A 26,148-nucleotide genomic window follows, 5' to 3' on the forward strand; every position below is an offset into this window, starting at 1 on the left:
ATAATATGAGGTCAAACCTAAACACTTTCAATTTGTATGCAATCTGGCAGGCCCTTGCACTACATAGAAAAGGTAAATCTGAAGGAAATCTAACCACAAAAGTTGGATAGTGTGTATCCAGCTTTAGAAATTAAGCGCTGATTCCCTCTTCCTATTATATCTTTTTCAGTATGTTGTGACACTACTGAATTAGCGGCTGATTTCTGGTGTTCCACCATATTCACCATTTTCTGACCCCACATTATTCTGTACCTCATTGGTAGCGCTTAGGTTTCCTTCTTCCTATATCTGAAATTTGATAATTCAATTAAAATCTGAAACTAATGATTGTTGCTATTAGTATCTCACTTTATTTTGAATATTTATATATGTTAGGAGATAGTGATTTGTAATTCACAGTGTTCACAGATATCAGGGCCGGACTGGGAATAAAATTCAGCCCTGGAAATAATTTAATACCAGCCACATAGCATTATTATATCGGCCCAACAGCATAACGCCATTATTTTCTTGTTCACAAAAGAGAAAACCACGCATTTTAAAGCACATTTGAAGAGTGTATTACATATAGATAAGACAGATATTAAAGCACATAGGGCTTTATATATATATGTATATATATATATATGAGCAAATTCGAGTTAAAAGTGGTAAAAGTGGTAAAAAGTGCGGACATGGTACAGGAGGTGGTCATACAAACAACACAGGAAAAGCCGCTCAGGTGAGACACAAGTGCCTAGGTGCTGGTCGGATCTGCCATCCAGTAATCAAGCTTCCAAAGAGAAAAAGTGACCGCACTCAGCGGTAAATGAACTTGAAGTGTTTATTCCCATTCATAAAAGACAACGGTGCATCGAACAGACATGGACACGGTTGACGCGTTTCACGACTCTATAGGTCGCTTACTCATAACCTATGAGTAAGGTTATAAGTAAGCGACCTACAGAGTCGTGAAACGCGTCAACCGTGTCCATGTCTGTTCGATGCACCGTTGTCTTTTATGAATGGGAATAAACACTTCAAGTTCATTTACCTCTGAGTTCGGTCACTTTTTCTCACAGGAGGTGGTTATAGGCTGTGTGGGCATGGTACAGGAGATGTCAGAGGCTGCGGACATGGTACAGGAGGACATGTCAGAGGCTGCAGACATAGTATAGGAGATGCAGGGGCTGCGGACATGGTACAGGAGATGCAGGGGCTGCGGACATGGTACAGGAGATGCAGGGGCTCTGGACATGGTACAGGAGATGCAGGGGCTCTGGATATGGTACAGGAGATGCAGGGGCTCTGGACATGGTACAGGAGATGCAGGGACTCTGGACATGGTACAGGAGATGCAGGGGATCTGGACATGGTACAGGAGATGCAGGGGCTCTGGACATGGTACAGGAGATGCATGGGCTGCGGACATGGTGCAGGAGATGCAGGGGCTTCGGGCATGGTGCAGGAGATGCAAGGGCTGCGGGCATGATGCAGGAGATGCAGGGGCTGCAGGCATGGTGCAGGAGATGGCAGAGGCTGCAGACATGGTACAGGAGGACATGTCAGAGACTGCGGGCATGGTGCAGGAGATGCAGGGGCTGTGGGCATGGTACAGGAGATGCAGGGGCTGCAGACATGGTACAGGAGATTCTGGGTGCTCTGGACATGGTGCAGGAGATGCAGGGGCTGCAGGCATGGTGCAGGAGATGAAGGGGCTGCGGCATGGTGCAGGAGATGCAGGGGCTGCGGGCATGGTGCAAGAGATGCAGGGGCTGCGGGCATGGTACAGGAGATGTCAGAGGCTGCGGGGATGCTAAAAGAGATGCAGGGGCTGCAGGCATGATACAAGAGATGCAGGGGCTGCAGGCATGGTACAGGAGTTGCAGGGGCTGCGGGCATGGTGCAGGAGATGCAGGGGCTGCGGGCATGGTGCAGGAGCTGCGGATATGGTACAGGAGATTCAGGGGCTGTGGGCATGATACAGGAGATGCAGGGGCTGCAGGGATGCTAAAAGAGATGCAGGGGCTGCAGGCATGATACAAGAGATGCAGGGGCTGCGGGCATGGTGCAGGAGCTGCAGATATGGTACAGGAGATGCAGGGGCTGTGGGCATGGTGCAGGAGATGCAGGGGCTGTGGGCATGGTGCAAGAGATGCAGGGGCTGTGGGCATGGTGCAGGGGCTGCGGGCATGGTGCAGGAGATGCAGGGTTTGTGGGCATGGTGCAGGAGATGCAGAGGCTGCGGGTATGGTGCAGCGGCTGAAGACATGGTACAGGAGATGTACGGCTGTGGGCATAGCACAGGAGATGCAGGCATGGTACAAGAGATGCAGGGTTGTGAGCATGGTACAGGAGATGCAGGGCTGCGGGCATAGTGCAGGAGATGCTGTGCTGTGGGCATGGTACAGGAGAATCTCCTGTACTATGCCCGCATTACTGCATCTCCTGGGGAGTCTCACTTGTCTTTTGTTGAGGCCCCTTACATATAAAAATAATGCCGCCCAGCGCCAACACGTCGCCGCGCATGCGCCGTCTGCCCAGGAATAGCTGAACGTGTACAGGCTTTCCCGAGCAGTGGCGGTGCATGCACAGACGCATGTCGGGCCGGCCGCGGCCATTTTTTTTACAGGTCCTTAGCAGCCCCAGGGCAGGGGGAAATTGCCGGCCTATCGAGAAATTTCCCGGTATCCCGGTAGGCCAGTCCGGCCCTGACAGATATATATTTTTTTTATGTAAAGAGGTGGCAAGCACTGTCACAATTTTTTATTTTTAATTATATCAAACCAGAGACTACCACAGCTGCACAGCTGTAATCTGGAGAGAGCTTTCTGGCTAACACAGAACACAAAAATCTGAAAAGCACCACTTGCAGAACTCATCGCCCAAATGTCATATTCCAAGTTAAATTTGTCATGGACAGGGGCTTACTTACTGCGTGAGTCTTCAGAGACTGGGTCACACCAAAGGCTGTGCCTTTACCTGCAGCTCTCTCTTTTCTGCAGCATCCTAAAGCTCAGATTTTACACAGCATTTCTCAGCTCCAAAAAGGTGGGGGGGGGGGGGATCTGATGTCACACACTGCACAGTATGCAGCATGGAGCTCAATGCACTCTGAGACCTGAGTGGAGGGAGTGTGTCCATTACCTCTACACAGACTCACAGGGAAAAATGCACAGTGAGGCTGTCAATCGTCTTCTGTGTGCTGGGAAATAGATTTACCTAGAAAAATGGTGATGTGTTCAATACTTATTTTACCCGCTGTATGGTCTAGGATAAAACTTTCCCTGCTAACATTACACAAAGTATGCCTTCCAGGTGCGATGGTATATTTTGTGAGAAGTGCACTTTCTAGTGAGGAGAAGTTTGGAATGACCAAATCCAACAAGCTTCTGACCCTCTGGACCTGGGCTTCAACAGCTGGGTCATCAACACCAGCAAACAAGAAGCAGGATTGGTAGACTAGACCAGTTAATTGTCACAAAAAAACACCAGAATGCTATCTTATTCGATCCTGCAGAGCAACCTTTACAGAATCTTTAACAAAAGGAAAGACATACTGTAGAGCAGGCGAGATCCATTCAACACCAGAGTAACCACTGTGAAAGCCTAAGGATCTTTGGACCTGGCTATGAACCTGTCAAAATTGTTGTTGAACCAGAATGCCAACAAGTCCACACCAGGCTTCCCCCACATGTGACAAAGGTCCTGAAACACCTCTGGGTGAAGGGATAACTCTCAATCTAGACGCTGATGGCTGGGAAAGTCAGCCTACCAATGGTCCACGCCCAGAATGTGTATTGCAGTAAAAGGTGAAATGTGATGCTTTGCCCACGTCAGAATTGTTTCCTATTCTTTCTGACCTATGTGACTACTGGTGCCTCCTTTGATGGCTGTCTGACCAAACCCACATCAGAAACCCCTGAAGTTGAGATGTCCAGAGCTGAAGGGACAGTCGAATGGCCAAGAATTCTAGAATGTTGATGGGAAGTTTGGACTCTCCCTCTGACCAAGTTCTCAGAATCATTTATATACTGAGGACCTGGTAATGAGAATCCCCCAAGTTATTGTAAGAAACAACTTTTCCAACTCCTACACCAGACTGGAAATCAACCAAATCAGAGAGATGGGCTGAGGGAGACAGATACATGGGACAGTCCCCAGGGTCCTCAAGACACTTCTCGGCATGTGTACACATACACTGCTCAAAAAACTAGATTTTTGTCTTACCGTAAAATCCTTTTCTCTGAAGTTCATTGACAGACGCAGCTCCATATAATTCTTGACCATTGGGTTATGCTGCCCCCTACAGGAGTACAACACTACGCAAGAAAAAGCTTTAACACGCCTATAAGGCTGTCCCTGCAGGCATACACCCACACACTCTGCTATAGCCCTTAGCTTCGTTGCAAGCAGTGTTTAGAGGAAAAACCCCAACACACTCAAGATAGAGGGGCAGGTGCTGCGTCTGCCAATGAACTTCAGAGAAAAGGATTTTACGGTAAGACAAAAATCCAGTTTTCTCTATCGTTCATTGACAGGCATAGCTCCATATAATTCTTGACCATTGGGACATTGCAAAGCAGTATTTGCATGAGGGGTGGGAAAACAAAGCAGAAAAAGAACGTAATACCCAACAAGGCTAAAACTTTAGCCAACCAGAGAATATAGAGCTCAACCAGGAATAACAGGAGCTATCCTGGAAAACACCCTCAAAGAGACTAAGTCTCTGTCAAACAGCAGCCTGCAAAACCTGCGGCCAAAAGAAACATCCAAGGATGTTTCGACATCTACTTTGTAGAGTTTTGTGAATGTGTGCACAGACAACCAAGTTGCCGCCTTGCAAACTTGTATCACTGACCCCTAATGGCAAAAAGCCCAAGAAGCACTCGGCGCCCTAGTAGTATGCGCTTTCACAGGGAAAGGTGGAACCTGACCCTTCAGTGAATAAGCCTGAATGACCGTCTGCCTGATCCACCTAGAAATGGTCGCAGCAGATGCAGCCAATCCTTTTCTGGGTCCTTCCATAAGGACAAACAAAGAATCAGATTTCCTAAAAGATTCAGTAGCCGCCAGGTAAACCCTAATTGCCCGAACCACATCCAAAGAATGCAGAGCAATTTTATTAGGAGGCCTAGGACATAAAGAAGGCAGCACAATGTCTTCATTTAGATGGAAATCAGAAACCACCTTAGAAAGAAACGACTGACTAGGTTGAAGTACAACTTTATCTCTGTGGATCACCAGATAACGGCAGGAAAGCGCCGCCAATTCAGATACTCTGCGAACAGAAGTAATAGCCACCAAAAAGGCAACCTTCTGAGACAAGGTAAGCAGAGGAATTTCCCTAATGTTCTCAAAAGGAGGTTTTTGAAGAACAAACAATACCAAATTCAGATCCCGCGGAGGTAACGGGGATCGCCTCAGACGGGCCACATGACTGACCCCTTGAATAAAAGGTGCGAATCAACGCATACGAGGCTAAAGGACGTTGGAAAAGCACAGCCAAGGCTGACACTTGGTCTTTAATAGTAGCCAAGGCCAACTTCTGTTCGACACCTCTTTGAAGGAAAGCCAAAATGCTAGCCACAAAAAAAAAGGCGAGGATGCACCTTCATGGATTCACACCAAGAAATGTACGATTTCCACGTACAATGATATATTTTCCTGGAAGTAGACTTCCTGGCCTTCAACAGTGTAGGAATCACTAAATCAGAAAGACCCCTATCCTTCAACACCTGGCTTTCAAAAGCAACGCTGTTAAAGCCAGCGACTGTAAAGTAGGGTGGAAGATCGGCCTTTGAGACAGCAGATTTATCTTCCCTGAGAGGAAGTCTTCAAGGAGCATTGGCGACCAATCTTACCAGATCTGCGTACCAAGACCAGAGAGGCCAGTCTGGAGCCACCAGAATGACTGGAATCCCCTCTGCCTCTATTCTGCACAGAAGTCTCAGAGTTTCAGCGGTGGAAACGCAGAGATCAGCCGATAATGACCCCAAGGAGCCACCAGTGCATCTACGGCGTCGGCTAGGGGATCCTGTGACCTGGCTACAAACCTTTGAACCTTCCTGTTGAACCGAGAGGCCAACAGGTCGACATCGGGTGTCCCCCACTGAGCACACAGGAGATGAAACACCCCTGCGTTTAGAGACTATTCCCCCTGATCCAACACCTGACGGCTCAGGTAGTCTGTCTTCCAGTTTTCCACACCTGGAATATGCACCGCAGAGAGAGCTGGAACAAAATTCTCTGCCCATTTCAAGACCCCGGCCAACTCCCGGGCCACTAGGACACTCTTGGTGGCCCATTGATGATTTATGTAAGCTACAGCCGTGGCGTTGTCCAATTGAACCTGGATTGGACAACCTTGTAGACGATTTGTCAAGTGACAAAGGCAAAGCTTTATTGCCCTGAGTTCCAAAACATTGATCGGTAGTCTGGACTCTTCCACTGTCCAAGACCCCTGGGCACACAGTTTTTCCAGCACTCCTTCCTTTGGACAGGTTGGCGTGGTGACCACGGTCCAATACAGGGGAAGGAAAGACTTGCCCTGGCGCAATGACAATGAGCGAAGCCACCATAGAAGAGCAGTCTTTGTGTTGTGACTCAACCGAATCATAGGGTCAAGGACTTTGGATCTTTGTTCCATTTGACCAGAATTTCCCTCTGTAAGGTTCTGGTGTGGAACTGAGCAAATGGGACTGCCTCGAAGGTCGACACCCTCAGGCCTAGAACTCTCATGCAAGTCCACAGAGAGGACAGAACAAACTAATCGCCCCCTGCAACTTCTGCAGTTTGTCCAGGGAAAGAAAAACCTTCGCCGACGCGGAGTCCGGAGTCAGACCCAGGTAGACCAGACTTGAGGATAGTACCAGGGCTGATTTTGCTAAATTGATAGCCCAACCAAACTCTTGCAGAGTCCTTACAGTAATTGCCAAAGTCTCCAACAGAGCTGAATGAGAATCTGCTCTTAACAGAAGATCGTCCAGGTACCCCAGGACTGCGATCCCCCTCTGACGTAGAAGTGCCTATATCGGAGCCAACACTTTTGTGAAAACCTTTGGAGCAGAGGCGAGACCAAAGGTAACGCCACAAACTGAAAGTGCTCCTCTTCCACAGGGAAGCAAAGAAAACGATGGTGTCCAGCGTAACTAGGGATGTGTAGATATGCATCCTAGATATCAATAGAAGCCAACAGGTCTCCCTAATGTAGGGACGCCACCACCGTGTGAATAGATTGCATTCGAAACTTCTGAACCCACACAAAGCGGTTCAGAGCTTTGAGATCCAGGATTGGACGCACTTTGCCACCCTTCCTGGGCACAGTGAACAGGTTTAAATAAACCGGCACAATCGCTCCCTGCGACAGCAGATCTTGCACCGCCTCTCGTAGGTCCGTTAACCGATCTGGAGATAGGCAGAGGTTTGAGGGAAAGAACCTGTTCGACGGGTGGGACCTGAATTTGATCTTGTAACCCAATCAGAAGAGTTTGTGAACCCATTTGTCCTGAATCATGGAAGTCCATGGTTCTGGAAAGAAACGAAGACGTCCCCCACCCAGGAAATGGGTGAGGGCTTCCCTTCATGCAGACAAGGATATGTCCACAGATCCAGATTGGCCTGTTCTCAGCTTACCCGACCATGTCTTCTTGGAACCTCCAAAAGACCTGAATGGCTTAGCTCCTTTATCCTGCGCCCCGCTGGCATGAAAGGTCCGGCTATGAGCAGTAAATGAAGGCCCCTGTCTATTACTCGGTGCCTTGCTCTTGGTGGATTGGGGAAGATGAGTACTCTTCCCAACCGTAAGGCCTTTAATCAACTCACCCAAGGGGGAACCAAAACAGGTCAGAAAGAGCCTTTTTGGAAGCCTGGTCCACAGACCAGCTTTTTAGCCCCACCGTGCGTCTAATTGTAACCCCCATCGCAGAAACTCTGGCCACCAGTGGAGCCGCATCCAGCGACGCATCACATATATACAGAAGGGCTTGGATCATTTGATCCATTAGCTCTGTCAGTCGATGAGAGCTGCCCCCTTTCCAACTCACCTTTCATTAACTTTGCCAATTCTGCTATGGTCTGTGACACCAGAGTGATCACAAAGTGATCACAAAGACCGGTTTCAGTATTGAGCCCGCGATCCGATGCAAATGGCGGGACAGAGACTCACTCCATTTATCCACGGGGTCTGTAAATACTGGGGACTCCTCCACCAGAACTACCGTAGACTTGTTTAGTCTGGCAAACGGATGATCCACCTTTGGTGGTACAGTCCATCTAGCGGATACCGCGTCTGCAAAGGGGTAGCATCTTTTATAGCGCTTAGGCACCACTAACATTTGTTTGATGCGCCCCCACTGTTCATTGACAATGTTGTCAAAAAGTTCCAGACAGGGAAAAAAACCTTGCCCGACTTCTGGGATTTGCGGGTGTCAAAAGACACCTGCGTCCCTGACGCTGTAGAATCATTGGCCATTTTTAAGGTTTCCTGCACTGACACTATAAGTGCCTCCACCAGCGCGCTTTCGCTGCTGATGAGGATACATATTCCTCGCCATCAGAATGCGAAGACGCAGAATCACCAGGGTGGCATGCATCCATATCTACCTCAGAATCTGAGGATACTAGAGAGGCAGGGGAAGTCATAGGTCGCTTTCTACTAGTGGCATTTTTTTAAAACGAAACCCAATTGGACACCAGGTTTTCGAAACCTGCTGTAAATGCAGACAGGGGCTGTGACCCGGAGGGTCCCGCAACCGCACTGAGGGGGTCTGTGGGTGAAATTTTGGTCCTGGGAATCCATATTTACTTAATACAAAAAAGGCAGTGTCTCTTTAAAAGAAACTGCAAAAAAAACGCAATCCGCACCGTTGCACCAGAGGCACCACAAGTCCCAGCCTAGAACAGCCTGCAGCAGGGTGAGTGGGAAATACTTACAGGGACCCCAGTAACATACCAACAAAACGATCTGGAGGGATATAGGAACGTTCTGTGCAGAGAGAAAAAACAATCTGTCACAGGAACAGGAAATACCTGGGTCATGTGCTAGAGACGCCCTAGCTTCTCCCTGCTGTCCAGCAATCGCTGACTCCAGGAAAATGGCCGCCCCATGCATTCCTATAGGGTAACTACCAAAACATGGCCGTTCATGCAATTTAATGGGAAAATTTGTTGTTTGCAGAACAAAAACTACAGCAAAATGGCAGCCCCCACGGCATGCCATGCGGTCTCCAGGACCCCCTAGGGCCTGTGGCATCGGGGGGTCCCCAGGAGGACCCCCACCAGGATAAACCTCCCCCTGACAGAACCGCCACAGCGGCCACAATACATCTGCCCCCCTGAGGTAGGAACCTGCTTGTGGGGGGGGGGAAACCTAAGAGGAGCCTGGTATCACCGAGAGGCCAGGGGAACCGAGGGATACCCGAGGGTCTGACTTTCTCCCAACCGAGACCACCAGAGAAATGGGGGTACACTTTACTCACCATACCAACGGCATCAGAACAGACTACCTCTCCACCTGGGGTGGGGGTGCTGACGGCCAGGGGGTATGCTGCAACCCAGGTTGTATGCTTCCCGGCGAGGTGTTTCACTTGCAGGCCAGCCCCCGTCCATTGGGGCTCTGTCATGGCGAGACCTAGTGCTGGACTATAACCAGCGCACGCTTGCTGGCCGGGCTGGGAGACCTTAAGGATCTGGCATATCCACTCCAAAACCCAGCCGGCTGTTGCTTGTAGTTCTCTCAGGAACAAAACTGACTAAAAAAATTAAGTCTTACAAAAAGGTTCCCAAAAAAAAAAATAGCTAAGACCGAAGTCCTAGGAGGGAACTAGGTCCTACTCCTAAACTAGGCAGAAACAAAAACTGAGGGCTATAGCAGAGTGTGTGGTTGTATGCCTGCAGGGACGGCCCCATAGGCGTGGTAAAGCTTTTTATTGCCTAGTGTTCTACTCCTGTAGGGGGCAGCATAACCCAATGGTCAAGAATTAAATGGAGCTGCGTCTGTCAATGAACAATAGAGAAAATTGGATTTTTGTCTTACCGTAAAATCCTTTTCTTTTATGTTCATTGACGGACACAGCTCCAGAATCTTCTTGACCATTGGGTTATGCTCCCCCTTACATGCGTAGGACACTAGGCAGGAAAAAGCTTAACCACGCCTATGGGGCAGTACCAGGGGGGTATACTCCCTCTTCCTGCTGGCATTCGGTTTTGTTGCAAGCAGTGTCAGAAGAAAAATAACCCAACTCAATAGAGGGGTGGGCGCTGTGTCCGTAAATGAACATCAGAGAAAAGGATTTTACGGTAAGACAAAAATCCAATTTCCTCTTTCGTTCTTTGACGGACACAGCTTCAGAATCTTCTTGACCATTGGGACATCCCAAAGCAGTGTCAAATACAGCAGACAAAAAACCAAAAGGCTATAACTTAGCCAACCAGGTGGCCGCCTTGCAAACCTGCATCACTGACGCCTGATGGTGATCACCTGAACCACATCCAGAGAATGCAAGGAAATCTCCTTAGGATGCCTAGGCTTAGGACACAGGGAAGGCAACACAATGTCTTCATTCTAATGGAAACCAGAGACAACCCTTAGGAAGGAACAACTGACAAGGATGAAGCACCACTTATCTCTATGAACCACCAAATAAAGTGAACGACAAGACAAAGCAGCCAGCTCTGACACTCTGCGTGCAGAAGTAATCACCACCAAGAAGGCTACCTTCTGGGACAATGTAAGCAGAGGACCCTCGCAAATATTTTCTGAAGAACCGACAGTACCAAATTAAGATCCCACGGAGGCAACGGGGACCGCAGAGGTGAAGTCAAGCCACAAATCCTGTGAACAAAGGTGTGAACAAAGGAATGTGTAGCCAAAGGAAGTTGAAAGAAAATCACCAAGGCTGAAACCTGGCCCTTGATGGTACCCAAGGCCAGGCGCTGTTCCACACCTCTTTGGAGGAACGCCAAAATTCAAGCCACCGAAGGAAGGAGGAGAAACCCCCAGAGACTCACACCACGCAATGTACAACTTCGAGAAGCAATGGTAAATCTTCCTAGAGGTAGATTTTCTAGCTTTTAACAGCGTGGTAATCACCAAGTCAGACAACCCCCTATGCTTCAGCACTTGGCTTTCAACAGCCAAGCCGTTAAAGCCAGCGACTGTAAAGCAGGATGCAAGATCAGCCCTTGGGCTAATAGGTCTTTTCTGAGAGGGAGTCGCCAAGGGACATCGGCAACCAGCCGTACTAGATCCACGTACCAAGACAAGCGAGGCCAGTCTGGGGCCACTAGGATGACCAGAATTCCTTCTGCATCGATCCTTCGCAGAAGTCGCGACAGAAGTTTTAGAGGAGGAAAGGCGTATATCAGACCCTACTGGCCCAAAGGAGCCACCAGTGTGTCTGTGACGTCGGCCAGAGGATCCTGAGACCTCGCCACGAATCTCTGCCCCTTCCTGTTGAGGGGAGAGAGAGGCCAACAGGTCCACCTTGGGAGTTCCCTACTGGAGACACAGCTAATGAAACATGTCTGGATGAAGTGACCATTCTCCCTGGTACAAGGCCTGTCGACTGAGGTAATCCGCCTGCCTATTTTCCACGCCTGGAATATGCACGACAGAGAGAGCCGAAACTAAATGCTCAGCCCACCTTAGAATGCCGGCTACTTCCTGGGCCACTAGGACACTCTTGGTGCCCCCTTGGTGATTGACATATGCCACGGCCGTGGTATTGTCCGATTGAATCCGTACCGGACACCCCTGAAGATAAACAGTCCAATGGGCCAGACAATGTCTGATCGTCCGAAGTTCCAGAACATTGATAGGTAGTCTGGACTCTGTCGAAGAGCCGGAGAGCGAAGCCAACATATCAGGGACTCGCTCGCACCCCAACTCAGCAGGATCACATCGTCTAGAGACTGTAGATTCTTGTCCAACTTGGCAAGAATTTCTCTCTGCAGAGGTCTCATGTGGAACTGTGCAAACGGAACCGCCCCGAAGGTAGACACCATCAGGCCCAGCACCCACATGCATGTCCTGAGAGAACTGACTGCTGGACAACAGAAGTCTAATGGCATCCTACAGCTTCTGGTGCAAATGTGGTTTTAGATCTCAGTGGAACCCTTAAGTCGTTTTTTGCCACCGTCCCGTAGTAGAATAGTTTGGTTTGTGGGTGCCTCATCCCCAAATGTGGGGACTTTATGGGCAAGAGTAAAAAGGAGAGTAAAGTATAAAAAGAAAATGTATTAACTAATTACAATATACAAGGTATGAGTTGGGGGAAACCAAATAAACAAGAAAATTGGTGAATGGGTACAGGCCCATTGTGTAGGAGGTGAGAAAGTAAAGCGGATTGAGTGACAAGTGAGAATCAGGTGAATATTAGGCGGACATTCAACTCTAATGTTCCGTGGGAAATGGAACTAGGTCCTTTTTCAAGGATTAGTCACCAGTTCTAAGGATAATATTAATATCCATAAAAGGTGCGTATCAACAAGTCTATAAGCACAAGCAGCGCTATTGGTTAAAACAATAAAATAGCAAATGACTTAAAATTGACATACAGTCATCTATCTCTCAGATGTATCAATCAATACACAAGAAAGTTTAAAATTATATTAGGAGCATCAGAGTCCAAAGTAAATGAGTCCATCACCAGCAAGGCTTCATGTGGGGTCATGGAAGGGCATAAGCTTCCAATCCGAAACACGGCTGTTAGATGTATATACCTCCACCACACCGCGTGCAAACACCCCAGATATATACTCTGTTAATAACGCTAACGCTCTGTTAATAACACCCTCTGCATCCTCAGCTCCCCTGGGAGGCATTGGGTTCATGTCCCACCGTCATTGCCAGCTACTGCCGGAGACACCATGTAAGTTGTGAGACTGTGGGGGTTTTTCCCTCCCTCTCCCCTCCCCTCTCAGCTTTTTAACGACCATCATGCTATGCAAAATTGCAAAATACTTTTATATGTATTATCTTTTTGTTTATAGATATGGATCATACACCTACTCTTGAAGAAGTGGCGATATTAGGCCACGAAACGCGTCAGTATGGATGTTATGATTATACTCAATTTACTTTTATTATTGTCTATTGCTATGCTGGTTCTTTCAAGCTGGCTTGGGGACCATTCATCATCTGTACTACTCCAGTTTTTTTTTTTTTATATACGATGTTTATCTTGTATATTATGACTATATGATATATATATATATATATATACAAATAATAAATACTATATTTTTACTTACTAGCCTTGTCACTGTCATGTCTCTCATACAAAGTCCCAACATTTTGCCTTTTGGCTTTTTTTCTATATGAAATTAGGGATGGAGACACATGGTTCACCCCACCATGCGCCTCATTTAAAGTCCCGCCCTCCTCCCCCCCTTTCACATCTGCGACGAGACTCCATGCCTCTGAAAGCCCATGGGAGGGGAGTGCTCTTCCCACCTGTGACTCCCTTAATGATTTCATCCAGGGAAGACCCAAACAGGCGATCCCCCACAAAGGGGAGATCCGATAAGGCCTTCTTGGAAGCTTGGTCCGCTGACCAGCATTTTAGCCATATCATGCGCCAAAGGACCACTGCTGTCACAGACATCCTAGAAAGGAAGGGAGCCACATCCAGAGGCATCACAGATAAACTGTAGCCCCTGGGCCAACTGGTCCGCTAACCTCGCAAAGGTAGGGGGAAGCTGTTCCTCCTCCAGATCCCGGTGCAAAAGCTTTGCCCACTCCGTCAAGGTCTGGGACACCAAGGCAATGGTAAACACCGGCCTAAGGACTGAACTGGCCATAGTAAACATGTGCCAGGCCAAGGTCTCCGCCTTCCTATCAAAAGAGTCCTTAAAAGCTAGAGACTCCTCCACCAGAATTAGAGTGGATTTGTTCAGCCTGCAGACCGGAGAATCCACCACAGGAGGGACCACCCCATTTTTTCAACAGGGACTGTTCAAAGGGGTACCGCCTAGCGAAATTTTGTCAAAATATGTGGGAAAAGCAAAACCCCTTGCCGCTTTTGAGGATTTTCGGGTACCGAAGTTCACCGACTCCTCCCACACAGCCGCATCCTCTACAGTTTCCCGCACCTATACAGTCAGTGCATCCATCAGTGCTTTTTCATGCGCGGCTAGTAAAAGAGGAATCATTCTCGCTATCAGAGCAATCAGGGTGCGTGGACGCAGACCCAGCAGGGAGACTCGCATCCGTGGCCGCCAGATCAGACTCAGAATCTGAGGAGACAGAGGAGGCAGGTGAGGGCAGTGGGTACTTTTTACTGGTCAGTTTTTGCAGGACCATATCATCCTTGCACGCTGCGACTCAGGCCTAGACCAGGTCGCATGGGTCCTCGCGAGACGTTTAACTCGCAGTCCAGCCCCTGTTCAGTGAGGCTATGTAGCGGCCGACCTAGCGCAGAGCTGAGGTCTGCACACGCTCACTGGCCAAACTGGGGGTACTGTAAGGATCTAGAATATCCAGTTTGTCGCCCAGTCCAGCAGTTGATTGTTGTTCTTCAGGAACAGAAAATAATAAAAGAAGAAAAAAATCAGTTTAAAAATAAAAAATGCTAGGACCAGAGATCCCAGCAAGAAACTAAGTCCTTATTTCTGATTAGGCAGAAAAAAACTGAATGCCTATAGCAGGAAGTGGGAATATTCCCCCTGGGACTGCCCCATAGGCGTGGTAGAGCTTTTTCCTGCCTAGTGTCCTATTCCTGTAGGGGGCAGCATTACCCAATGGTCAAGAAGATTTTGGAGCTGTCACAATCTACCTTGATACACTATGTAGTTGTGATAATTTGTACAGTTTTACCAACAAATGTCAGTTGTAAAGCTGTGTTCTGGTGTTTTTCAGGCTTAGTACATTTCAGGAACAGAAAAATACCTGTTGATTTTGCTCCCTGTGCACTGAACTGATAGCTCATACAATGTTATCAGCTTTCCAAAGCCATCAACTGTGAACTGAAAAACCTCATCCCTTTGTAATGGAAATGGAGAAAAAGGAAAAGGTGTTTGTAGTCCAAATCAGGAGACAGAGTACGATTAAAAAATTGCTCCTTCACAGATACAATGCAGTGAGTGAAAATGAAAATGTGAGGCAGAGACGTTTACACTTGTGAACTAACTTTGGGTTTTTACAGAGCTCCGCCTGCTTCTGCTCCCAGCAAGCAATCGAGTTGAAGCGACTGTATGCACCGCCTCTGATGACTGCCAGAGACCAGAGCAGCACTGTGCATTTCAGTCAGGCCTCCCAAGTCCTGACGAGACTGTCCCACTCCCAAGCACTGACTCACGAGACGACCGCCCATGTCAGACTGAGTATGTAGTACTAGTGTACATTACAATTACAGCAGGCCTGAGGCCTCCCCCCAGACCTACGTCTGTCCAGAGCACTGTGTGTGCATTATTACAGGCCTCTTCTGACCACTGGCAGTCCCATCCAGGGCATTGTGCATTACAGGCCATCCCTAAGACCTGAGATCACCATGCAGCACTGTGCAGCACTACAATAGGCCTCCCCTGACCACTGGCATCCAAGGCACTTTGCATTACAGGCCATCCAAGTCAGACTGTCTGAGACCAGACCACCATCAAGCACCGTGTGCAGCATTACAGGCCTCCTCTGATCACCGGCATCAAGGGCACTGTGCATTACAGGCCATCCCTCAGACCTGACCTGAGGCCACCATCCAGCACTTTGTAGCATTACAGGCCTTCCCTGCCCACCGGCATCCAGAGCAATGTGTAGCATTACAGGCCTCTCAGACCACCGTCCAGATCACTGTGCAGCATTACATGCCTCCTCAGACCACTGTCCAGAAAGCACAAAATGGATTGAGCACACCGGATTACCAGTCAGAACAATTAAAGATGAGGACTTTGATAGCTAGGACATAGTTAGACAGGAAGCTGACTGTTCCAAAGAAAACTAAAATAAGCAATCTGATTGACAAACAGTATGAATATGAAAAACGAAAATTCAAAATGGACTGGCTGCTGCCCAGAGAGTATCTATTTGCACTGATTTGTGGATCAAAAAAGGACTCTCAGCTTAAGCTTAATTTCTTGCTATAGACACATGCTAATTTTGTGTTGAACAACATAAACCTGAACACATATTTTTGGCCCTTGAACAAGTAGCCCACCCACGCACTGCACAGTCAATCTAATCATGTGTGGACAAATGCTTGCAAGAGTGGAACATACCAAAGAGGAAGATCCTTACAGTGATAACAGACAATAGAAGAAATATGGTGGCACCATTTAAACAAACTGCAGCAGCAGCAGAACCACCTAGCTCTAGTGAGTAAGACTCCCCCATGACGAAAAGTGACTCTGAGGCTAAGTTTGAACTTAATAATCTGCGGTGAGCCATTTTTATTATTTTTTTTACATGATGACACAATTGACATCAGTTAATTATCACATGGCAATGAGATGATTGATCTGGGGGCACTATCTGCTCTACTCTAGGGGTACATCTTTGTTATTTTTCCACTTTATTTGTAGTCTTGTGTAAAAGTATTCCCATAAGATGTTAAGTGTTAAAATAATAGAATGGAACAGTAACCTTTTCTATACTTTATGCTTATTTGGTTGTGTTCCATTTGTTAGGTACCAACAGAAATCGACATGAACCAGACACCATGTGTGGTGCATACCTTGCAACTTGTCATCCACATGGTGCACAAGGAGGCAAGTGTGAAAAGAATACTGGATAAAGCAAGATCAATAGTAAACCTCTTCCGAAAGTCTTCAATTGCAACACAAAAGATATTGGAGCATTGTTGCCTTACTCTTTTAAATGACTGCCCCACACGCTGGTCAAGTAAACTCAACATGATCGCAAGACTCCTCAAACTGAAAGAGTCAGTATGCAAAATCACAAACATGGGATGGGACAGCTTGACCCCAAGTGAATGGCAAAAGCTCACATAATTGCATTAACCTACTGCTGCCCTTTGCAGACCATACTAAAAACCTCCAGAGTGACACTATGTCCATGTACCTGGCTGTCCCTGCCTTCTTTGATCTACTCAGCCACCTTGAGGACTTTAAGCAGAACACTAGCTACCAAGGCCTTGCCACTATTGCACAGAAAATGAGTGTGACCCAGTATTTTGCTTCATTCTTAGATCCAACTGATAATGTTCTCGCCACATGTAGCAGCTGCTTGTTTTGTCAACCCTACTGTCTGTGAAACCCTTTTTGATGTGGCGGATGGGAATATTCAGAAACTGCTTAAAAAAGCAGAGGAGTATGCCGTAAGAAAATCCACATTGCCACACACGCACACAACATGGGGAATTGTCTGAAAAAGATTATGTGGAACTATTGCAGGAAGTGGAAAAAGCACCGGCACATTCACATCTAACAGTCTGTCTTTCTGTTTCTTTCTAAATGCCACAGAAGATCAGGCAGAGGATCTCCCCAAACAGCATAGAACAGCATATCAGAAAATATAAGGAATAGTTTTTCCACCAAGTTGCCACCATCAGTGTTGACACCGCAACAGATTTTTGGCTGTCAAAGAGTGACCCTTTTTATCACCAGCTAAAACCTTTTGCATTAGACATGCTGGCTATGCAAGTTTCTCAAGCCTTTACAGAGAGGGTATACAGTGTCACAGGTGACCTCTCTAGAGGCCAGCGGAATAGAGCAAGGGTCATGTTGGCACAAAGTGCTTTCCTTAAAATGAATCAAAACAAATAGAAGTGTTTTATTCTCCAGGTATTTCTATTTCTAACATAAGAAACATACCTAATACTTGTGGGTTGTGTTTATTGCGATAGGAAGAATCAATGGTTCAACAACAGTTTTAATTGTCAATTAAATTCATAGGAAAAATGCACAGGCTACAATTGCTATAAGTCCAAAGCAGTGTCTCTCCTGCGTTCAAGTGGTATGCAAGAAGGTAAGTGGTCTTGTGTGGTCTTTGTACACACCACCTTAGGTCTTGCTGCCCCCTCAGGACCAAGGGTATCCAAAAACACTGAAAAACAACAAGAGAAGGGCGCACCAACCTTGTGCATTACCACTAAAACAGTGTAATAAAATCCAAAAAAGGTAGCATACATTGTACTCACAAACGCATGATAACTGCACGCATGTAGGGAAATTGGAACCAATCCATACAAATGCCATTAGTATGTGGAACAATAACAACCACCACTTTTTATCAACTCCTCTTCTTTTAGCATTGACACATTTGACAATAGAGGTAAATATTACACTAATGAAAAATAAAAATAGATTGGTAACGGTCAAAAAGGGCAGCCTTACGTCAGGGTTCTGCCCCAGTAGTCTTTTTAGTGGGATATTTACCTCTATAGTCTTTGCGAATGCTCAGAGAGAGAGAGGAGTTGATAAAAGTGGTGACTGTTATAATCCACACACTAATGGCATTAGTGAAGACTGCACTTTTTCTTTGAATGTACTGTATCTGAGAATTAGAACTGCTGAAATAATAAACTGACAGTAAACTGCTTCTTATTGTAGAAATAAGCATTAACCTCAAGTATTGGTTTATTTTGCTGTGCCAGACTGGCTGTGAGAGCGCCTATGCAGTGTGCGGTCTGTGTGTTCTGTGCTGTGTTTGTACATGTACAGCTGTGGCCAAATGTTTTAGGAATGACACCAATATTCATTTTCACAAAGTCTGCTGCTTCAGTGTTTTTAGATCTTTTTCTCAGATGTTACTATGGTATGCTGAAATATAGATACAAGCATTTCATAAGTGTCAAAGGCTTTTTTTGGCAATTACATTAGGTTTATGCAAAGAGTCAATATTTGCAGTGTTGAGTTTACCCTTTTTTCCCCAAGACCTCTGCAATTCGCCCTGGCATGTTATTATTGACAATCAACTTCTGCGCCACATCTTGACTGATGGCAGTGGCAGCCCATTCTTGCATATTTAATGCTTGGATTTTGTCAGAACTTTTGGGGTTTTTTTTCGTTCACTCACCTGCCTCTTGAGGATTAAACACAAGTTCTCAATAGGAGTAAGGTTTGGGGAGTTTCCAGGCCATGGACCCAAAATTTGCATGTTTTGTTCCCCAAGCCACTTAGTTATCACTTTTGCCTTATGGCAAGGTGCTCCATCATGCTGGAAAGGCATTGTTCATCATCAAACTGTTCTTGGATGGTTAGGAGAAGTTATTCTCAGAGGATGTTTTTGAACCGTTCTTTATTCATGGCTGTGTTCTTAGGCAAAATTGTGAGTGAGCCTGCTCCCTTGGCTGTGAAACAACCCACCCCACACATGAATGGTCTCAGGATGTTTTTTTTTTACTGTTGGCATGAGCATGACAAGGGACTGATACTAGTGAGCTCACGCTCACGTTTTCTTCTCTGGACAAGGTTTTTTCAAGATGCCCCAAACAATTAGAAAAGGGATTCATCAGAGAAAATGATTTTACTCCAGTCGTCAGCAGTCCAATCCCTGTACCTTTTGCAGAATATCAGTCTGTCCCTGATTTTTTTCCCTGGAGTGAGATAGTGGCCTCTTTGCTGCCCTTCTTGACACCAGACCAACCTGCTGAAATGTTTTGTTGTGTTCGGTTCAGTTTCTTGAACTGTTAAAGTTCATGTAAATGGCACTGCATGGTGCATCATCACGCAAAGAGTTTTTATTTTTTATTTTAATGTTACCCTTTTGTCAAAAAAGCAATATTCTTGTAACCTAACTTGGTTTTACTGAAAGATGTTATATAACGACTAAATCTGTGTCTGTAGTGCATGTTCAAACCTTAATACCATAAATAATATCAAATTTGATTTTTCACTCCAGCGGTAGTGTATAATGAGTTTTTAAATTGTAGAGAAATGCTTAAATAACACATTAAAATTGAACTACACCCCTTATATTTTAGACAACTAAAATTTGTTTTAGTCGACTAAAATGTACTAGAGATTTTAGTCAACAAAAATGTAGGACATTTTAGTCGACTGAAATATACTGGAGATTTAGTCGACTAAATACGACTAAAATGAATACACTTGCAGAAGACTAAAAGGGAACTAAAACTAAAATGCAGTTTTAGTCCTAAGACTAAGACTAAATCGAATTTTGCTGCCAAAATTAACACTGAACAGGAATTGTGTTGATAATAGGATTCTCCTACCTGAGAAATAATAAATTAAGGCAGACACCACTTGTACGGATTGGTAAGTGGAATATATTATACATTTGTTGTGGGAATTTAACCTATAGATTGTGGTCAGAAACTAACTCCATGTGCCAATGTATTCAACAGACAGACTTCTTACTGGATTCCTATTGGTTGAGCCAGTTCAGCCTTTTTATATAAACATGGCAGGGCAAGATACATACCACTGATTAATGACATATTGGACTACTGTTAAGTCATGAAGATAAAACTGTACCTGATAGTCAGAAGGCATCAGAGAGGGTCCGCCAGAGTTAGCTGCTGAAGGCCCAATGCGTGGCTTCTTGTTTGGAGGTCCTGTGTTAAGACTGGAATCTTGGCTATGCTGAAGTGTTGCCCCTGTTGCTCCTCCTCCTCCTGTTGTACCATTGGTCTGGCTGCTGCTCTGTTGCTGCACCTGCTGCTGCTGAGCAGCTGTCTGCTGTTGATTTGCGGTTTGTTGCTGGTGCTGATTTTGTGCCTGTTGATTCTAAAAAGGGGTAACAACGTTTATTAAAAGGAAAACCTATAATACTTAGTACAGGACTAAGCTGTAAATGACAAAATGTCTTAAACAGACAACTGTAAAACAAATTCAATATCACCATGCTTTTTAACACCAGAACATGGTGCTGGAAAACCACGTTCTGTGAGTGTTTCCAACACTGCATTCAAAATGCACTGGGTGTGCGATCTGCTGCGGGTGTCGTTATATTCCAAATGACACGCTAAGCACTGATCACAAAGCAGTGTATTGCCTGCACCAGATAACATAGCACTGCGCTAGCATGCAATTTGGTGCGGTTTGTTTTTGAAAAGTAGTGCATGCACTACTTTTAGTGTAATTCAGGGCAATTTCAGCCCATTCAAATGAGTCACAAAGGAACTCACACTGCGCTATGCGATTCAGGTGTCAACTTGCCCTAATACTAACAGAATATTCAACAACATTTGTTCTTTTTCTGTTACATATTATTTTAGTAGAAAATAATAAAGCTGAAGTACTGTAATACTGCTTATTAGGTAAAGTGGAAGTCTACCCTAACACTAAAATCTTTAAATCTACTGGCATCCATGATCAAAGACTAACCTATCTAGCCTTGTAAAGAAGAAGCTGGTATACATATCTTTTTGAAGTGGCTCCACTCTGGTCTCCAGTGGCGGAAGCTCTGCAGAGGAGACAGCGGACAACGACTGAGAAATGAATTGGAAGTGACATTGCCTATAGAGTTACTATGGGGCTTGGAGCTGCCTCTTCTGCAACCGCCTCCACAGAGAAGCGTGGGATTGGACCAGATCGACTTCAAAAAAGGTATGTTTAGCGATTTCTTCCTTACAGGGCTAGATAGTCTTAGATTGTGAATGCCTTTAGATTTACTGATTTTAGTGTTAGGGTGGACTTCTAATTTAAGTAGTTAAAAAACTGCAAGCCTTTAATATAACTTGATTAAAAAAAACGAAATTGTCCTGAGAGCTTGGAGCTTCAGTGTATTAAATTATCCATTTAAATGTATTATGTCAGCTTTGATCTTTCCAGCTTCTAATGATGGATAATACACTGAAGGATTCTATTACCATGTCCATACATAAGGACATAGTAATAGGCACTTATATACTTGTTAATTACACATCAATAAACATGCTCTTAACTGATAGTTTGGTACTTTGCTTCCAGCTTTTGTTTGTGGTTCAAACACAAGACTTGCACTTTGGGAAAACCCATACTTCTGGTGGAACAGAAGATCCACAACCAGAAGGAGACAGATGTGGGGGTTGCCGGAGGTGGCCCCTGCAAAACTGCAGGTCATTTTGCAGAAGCACACACATATAGGTAGTGTGCCTACCTTGTGTAGACTCCTAATGCAGAATAATGCTGAGGGAGTAAAGCTCACCCAGGCTCCTACTTACCAGTCAAGTGGTACACATATTACACCAATTGCCTGTTTGCTGCATGCATATTGTAACAGTTGCCCATTGTTGCCTGTCTACTACAATGGATGCCCAAGTATTGTAACAATTAACAATGATCAGCAGCCCAAGTACTGTCAGCACTAACATTTTTACCAACATATTCTCAAGTCACTGCTGTTTGGAGAACAATATAATATATATATAATTAAAATAATTACCAGCCCCCCCCCCGCCCCGCAGACCCCTCAGTATAAAACCATCCTACCATTAACTTAATGCTTGACATTGGCAGACTACATGCATCCCTCTTAAAACACAAAGTTTTGGTTTTGTATTGACATTTTTTTTTGTTAACTGGCATAATATAATATATATATGTATATATATATATATTATAAATAATATAAAATGTTCAGATACAGTAAAGATAGTTTTCACTGTCATCATTTCTTTTATTTATTTTTTTTTATTCTTTTTTTAGGGGTATGCAACATAACACATTAGTATGACATGACGTCACAGTTCCGACAAAGATTATCAGCAGTGAGATGAAAGAAATAAAAATAACATAGATTAATTGTCACTAACCACTCTATATACTCTTTGTCAATTTGATGATAAATCGTGCCATACAACTAAGGGTCATATTCAACTTTGGGAGAAAAACATAACCAGTTGTAGTAAAGTATTTGTAGGAACATAGTTTCAACGCACATACTGAGAGGATCAGATCACTTACAGGCACGCATCACAGGCATGTATTGTGTTCCTCTGTCTTGTCTCTGATGACCGCAGTAAGGTGTTACAGCTATTGAATATCATTCACCCTGGCAAACCATTGGAATATCAGAGGTGAGGCTTGTTGTTTCCACATACTGGAAATACATGCTCTAGCGACATTCAGCAGATGCTTCAGTAGGGATTTACACTATTTCTTGCTTGACGTAGGGGTCAAATTAAGAAGCACTGCAGTGGGGTTGTCGAAAAGAGAGTAGTCTGTGACTTTTTGCACGATTTGTAATACCTGATGCCAGAAGGGACTAATCTTTCTGTCTTAATTTCTTATGTGGCCATTAATATTATTCATTTAATATCATACATTTTACTGAAAATAATTCTGATCTACAAGAACGGGGATATTAAGAAGAAATCTGCAATGGGTGTCAAATAAGGTAGGTACGACACTGTCAGCACCATTCCTCAATCAACAGTTATAAAATCTGCTTGTTTTACAGCAAGCAACTTGCTTTGATGTTGCTCATAAATACTCTTGGCTATAAATAAAAGATACAATAATTGTGAGCCTGAATAAGTCAGGCAGATGATCACAGGTCTAGCACAATTACCTACGAGCCTTATTATTACTAATAAAGTCCTGTATGTTGTAAGTTATAGGATATTTGTATAACGAAGGTATGTCTTCAAAAACATTTTAGGGCATAAATTTCATAACATTTTAAAATGGTTTTAAAAAGTTAAGGAGCAGTGTGTCATTAATGCCACACCATCACAGAAAGCTGCATTAGGTGGACTTCACTGGCAGGATCAAACAAGTATTTATGAGAATTTGCAGGGAGACAGAAGGAAAAACTCCACTGCACCAAATTAAATGGGACGTTATAGTTTGCAGTACTTAATCTGGTAAACCTACAGTGGGGGAAAAAAATATTTAATCCCCTGCAGATTTTGTAAATTTGCCTACTTACAAAGAAATGAAGGGTCTATCATTTTTATCACATGTGTATTTTAAATGATAGAGACGCAAAATCAACCAAAAATCCAGAAAAAAAACACATAAAACAAATTAGGTTGTAGTTCAGTGAGTAAAAATGTATTTGATTCCCAAGCAAAACATAACTTCGTACTTGGTGGAGAAACCCTTGTTGGCAAGCATAGAGGTAAGATGTTTCTTGTAGTTTGTGACCAGGTTTGCGCACATCTCAGGAGGGATTTTAGTCCACTCTTCTTTGTAGATCTTCTTTACATCCTTAAGGTTTCTTGGCTGTCTCTTGGCAACTTGAAGTTTCCGCTCCATCCATACGTTTTCTATAGGATTAAGGTCTGGAGACTGACTAGGCCAATCCGTGACCTTAATGTGCTTCTTCTTGAGCCACTCCTTTGTTACCTTGGCACTATGTTATGGGTCATTGTCATGCTGGAAGACACATCCACGGCCCATCTTTAGTGTTCTGGCTAAGGGAAGAAGGTTCTCATCCAAGATTTTACAATACATGGATCCGTCCATTGGCCCCTCAATACGGCAAAATCAGCCTGTACTTTTAGCAGAGAAACAGCCCCAAAGCATCATGTTTCCACATCCACGCTTGACTGTAGGGATGGTGTTCCTAGGGTCATAGTCAGCTTTTTTCTTTCTCCAAACACGGCCAGTCAAGTTAATGCCAAAGAACTGAATTTTGGTCCCATCTGACCACAGCACTTTCATCCAATCCTTCTTCTGAGTCATTTAGATGTCCATTGGCATGACTGTACATGTGCATTCTTGATGAGGGGGACTCATCATGTTTTGCTTGGGGATTAACCACTTTAGCCCCGGAAGTTTTTGCTGCTCAATGACCAGGCCACTTTTTTCAACTTGGCACTGCGCGACTTTAACTGACAATTGCGCAGTCATGCAATGCTGTACCCAAACGAAATTTATATCCTTTTTTTCCCACAAACAGAGCTTTCTTTTGGTGGTATTTTATCACCTCTGCGCTTTTTATTTTTTGCGATATTAATAAAAAAGCGCGAACATTTTGCAAAAAATTTATATTTTCTACTTTGATTGTTAAAAAATATCCAATAAATTCAATTTTTGTCATATATTTAGGCCACAATGTATTTAGCTACATGTGTTTGACAAAAAAATTCTCAATGAGCGTATTTTTATCCACTTCAGACCGGAAGATTTTACCCCCTTCCTGACCAGGCCATATTTTGCGATTCGGCACTGCATTATTTTAACGGACAATTGCGTGGTTGTGCGACGCTGTACCCAAATTAAATTTACGTCCTTTTTTTCCCCACAAATAGAGCTTTCTTTTGGTGGTAATTGATCACCTGTGCAATTTTTAATTTTTGAAAAAAGAGCGACAGTTTTGAAAAAAAAAAACAATATTTTCCACATTCCCAAAAAAATATTTAAAAATCAAAATTTTTTAACATCTTAGGCCAATTTGTTTTCTGCTACATATTTTTGGTAAATAAAAATCGCAATAAGCGTATTTTGATTGGTTTGCGCAAAAGTTATTGCGTTTGCTAACTACTGGAAAGATTTGTCATTTTTATTGTTTGTTTTTTCTTTTACTAGTAATGACGGCGATCTGCAATTTTTTGCGGGACTGTGACATTGCGGTGTACAGATCGGACCCCTAACTGACATTTTTTACACTTTTGGGGGAACCACTGACATTACTACAGTAATCAGTGCTAAAAATATGCACTGTTACTGTACTAATGACACTGACAGGGAAGGGGTTAACACTGTTGGTGATCAAAGGGCTAAATGTATGCCTCATGCTTACTGACGTGTGTGGGGGGAGGGGGTTCTGTGACAGAGACAGTGATCGCAGGTTCAGCTATGCTGAATCCTGTGATCTCTCCCTATCTGTCACAGAGAAGATCTGCCTGCTTTGTTTACACAAGCAGGCGGATTTTCTCACACTTTCTCCGACGATCGGGGAAGAGAGGCGGTGATCGCCACCTCTCCTCCTCGGGGCCGACTCCCGCTGTGTCTAAACACAGCGGGAGCGAGCTTCCAGTGGCGCGTGCGTGCCCATGAGACTGCTAAGAGTCCAGCGACGTACATCTACGTCGCTGGACCAAGGGCTGCCACCGTGCCGCAGTAGCAGCACAGTGAGCGGTCCTAAAGTGGTTAAATATATATTTTACTCACTGAGCTGCAACTCAAATTGTAACATTTATATCGTGTTTTTTCTGGATTTTTGAATGGTATTCTGTCTCTATCATTTAAAAAACCTCTATGATAAAATATAGACCCTTTATTTCTCTGTAAGTGGGCAAACATACAAAATCTGCAGGGGATCAAATAATAATTGTTTTCCCCACTGTACTTATGGCCGTGATATTCTAGCACTTAAATGAT

At 44.8% G+C, this 26,148-nt stretch overlaps 1 protein-coding gene across 3 annotated transcripts in view; it reads right to left on the reverse strand.

Moving 5' to 3' along the window:
* The window catches only part of CDK19 (cyclin dependent kinase 19), a 420,668-nt gene that overhangs the window by 25,854 nt on the left and 368,666 nt on the right, over positions 1-26,148 (reverse strand). For all 3 annotated transcript variants that reach the window (XM_082249930.1, XM_082249929.1, XM_082249928.1), the window contains exon 12: positions 20,371-20,622. In XM_082249930.1, the coding sequence (XP_082106056.1) occupies positions 20,371-20,622 (252 nt within the window). The remainder of the gene's footprint in view (positions 1-20,370; positions 20,623-26,148) is intronic.

Source organism: Pelophylax lessonae (genome assembly GCF_965119305.1).
Source record: "Pelophylax lessonae genome assembly, chromosome: 3".
Classification (NCBI taxonomy): domain Eukaryota; kingdom Metazoa; phylum Chordata; class Amphibia; order Anura; family Ranidae; genus Pelophylax; species Pelophylax lessonae.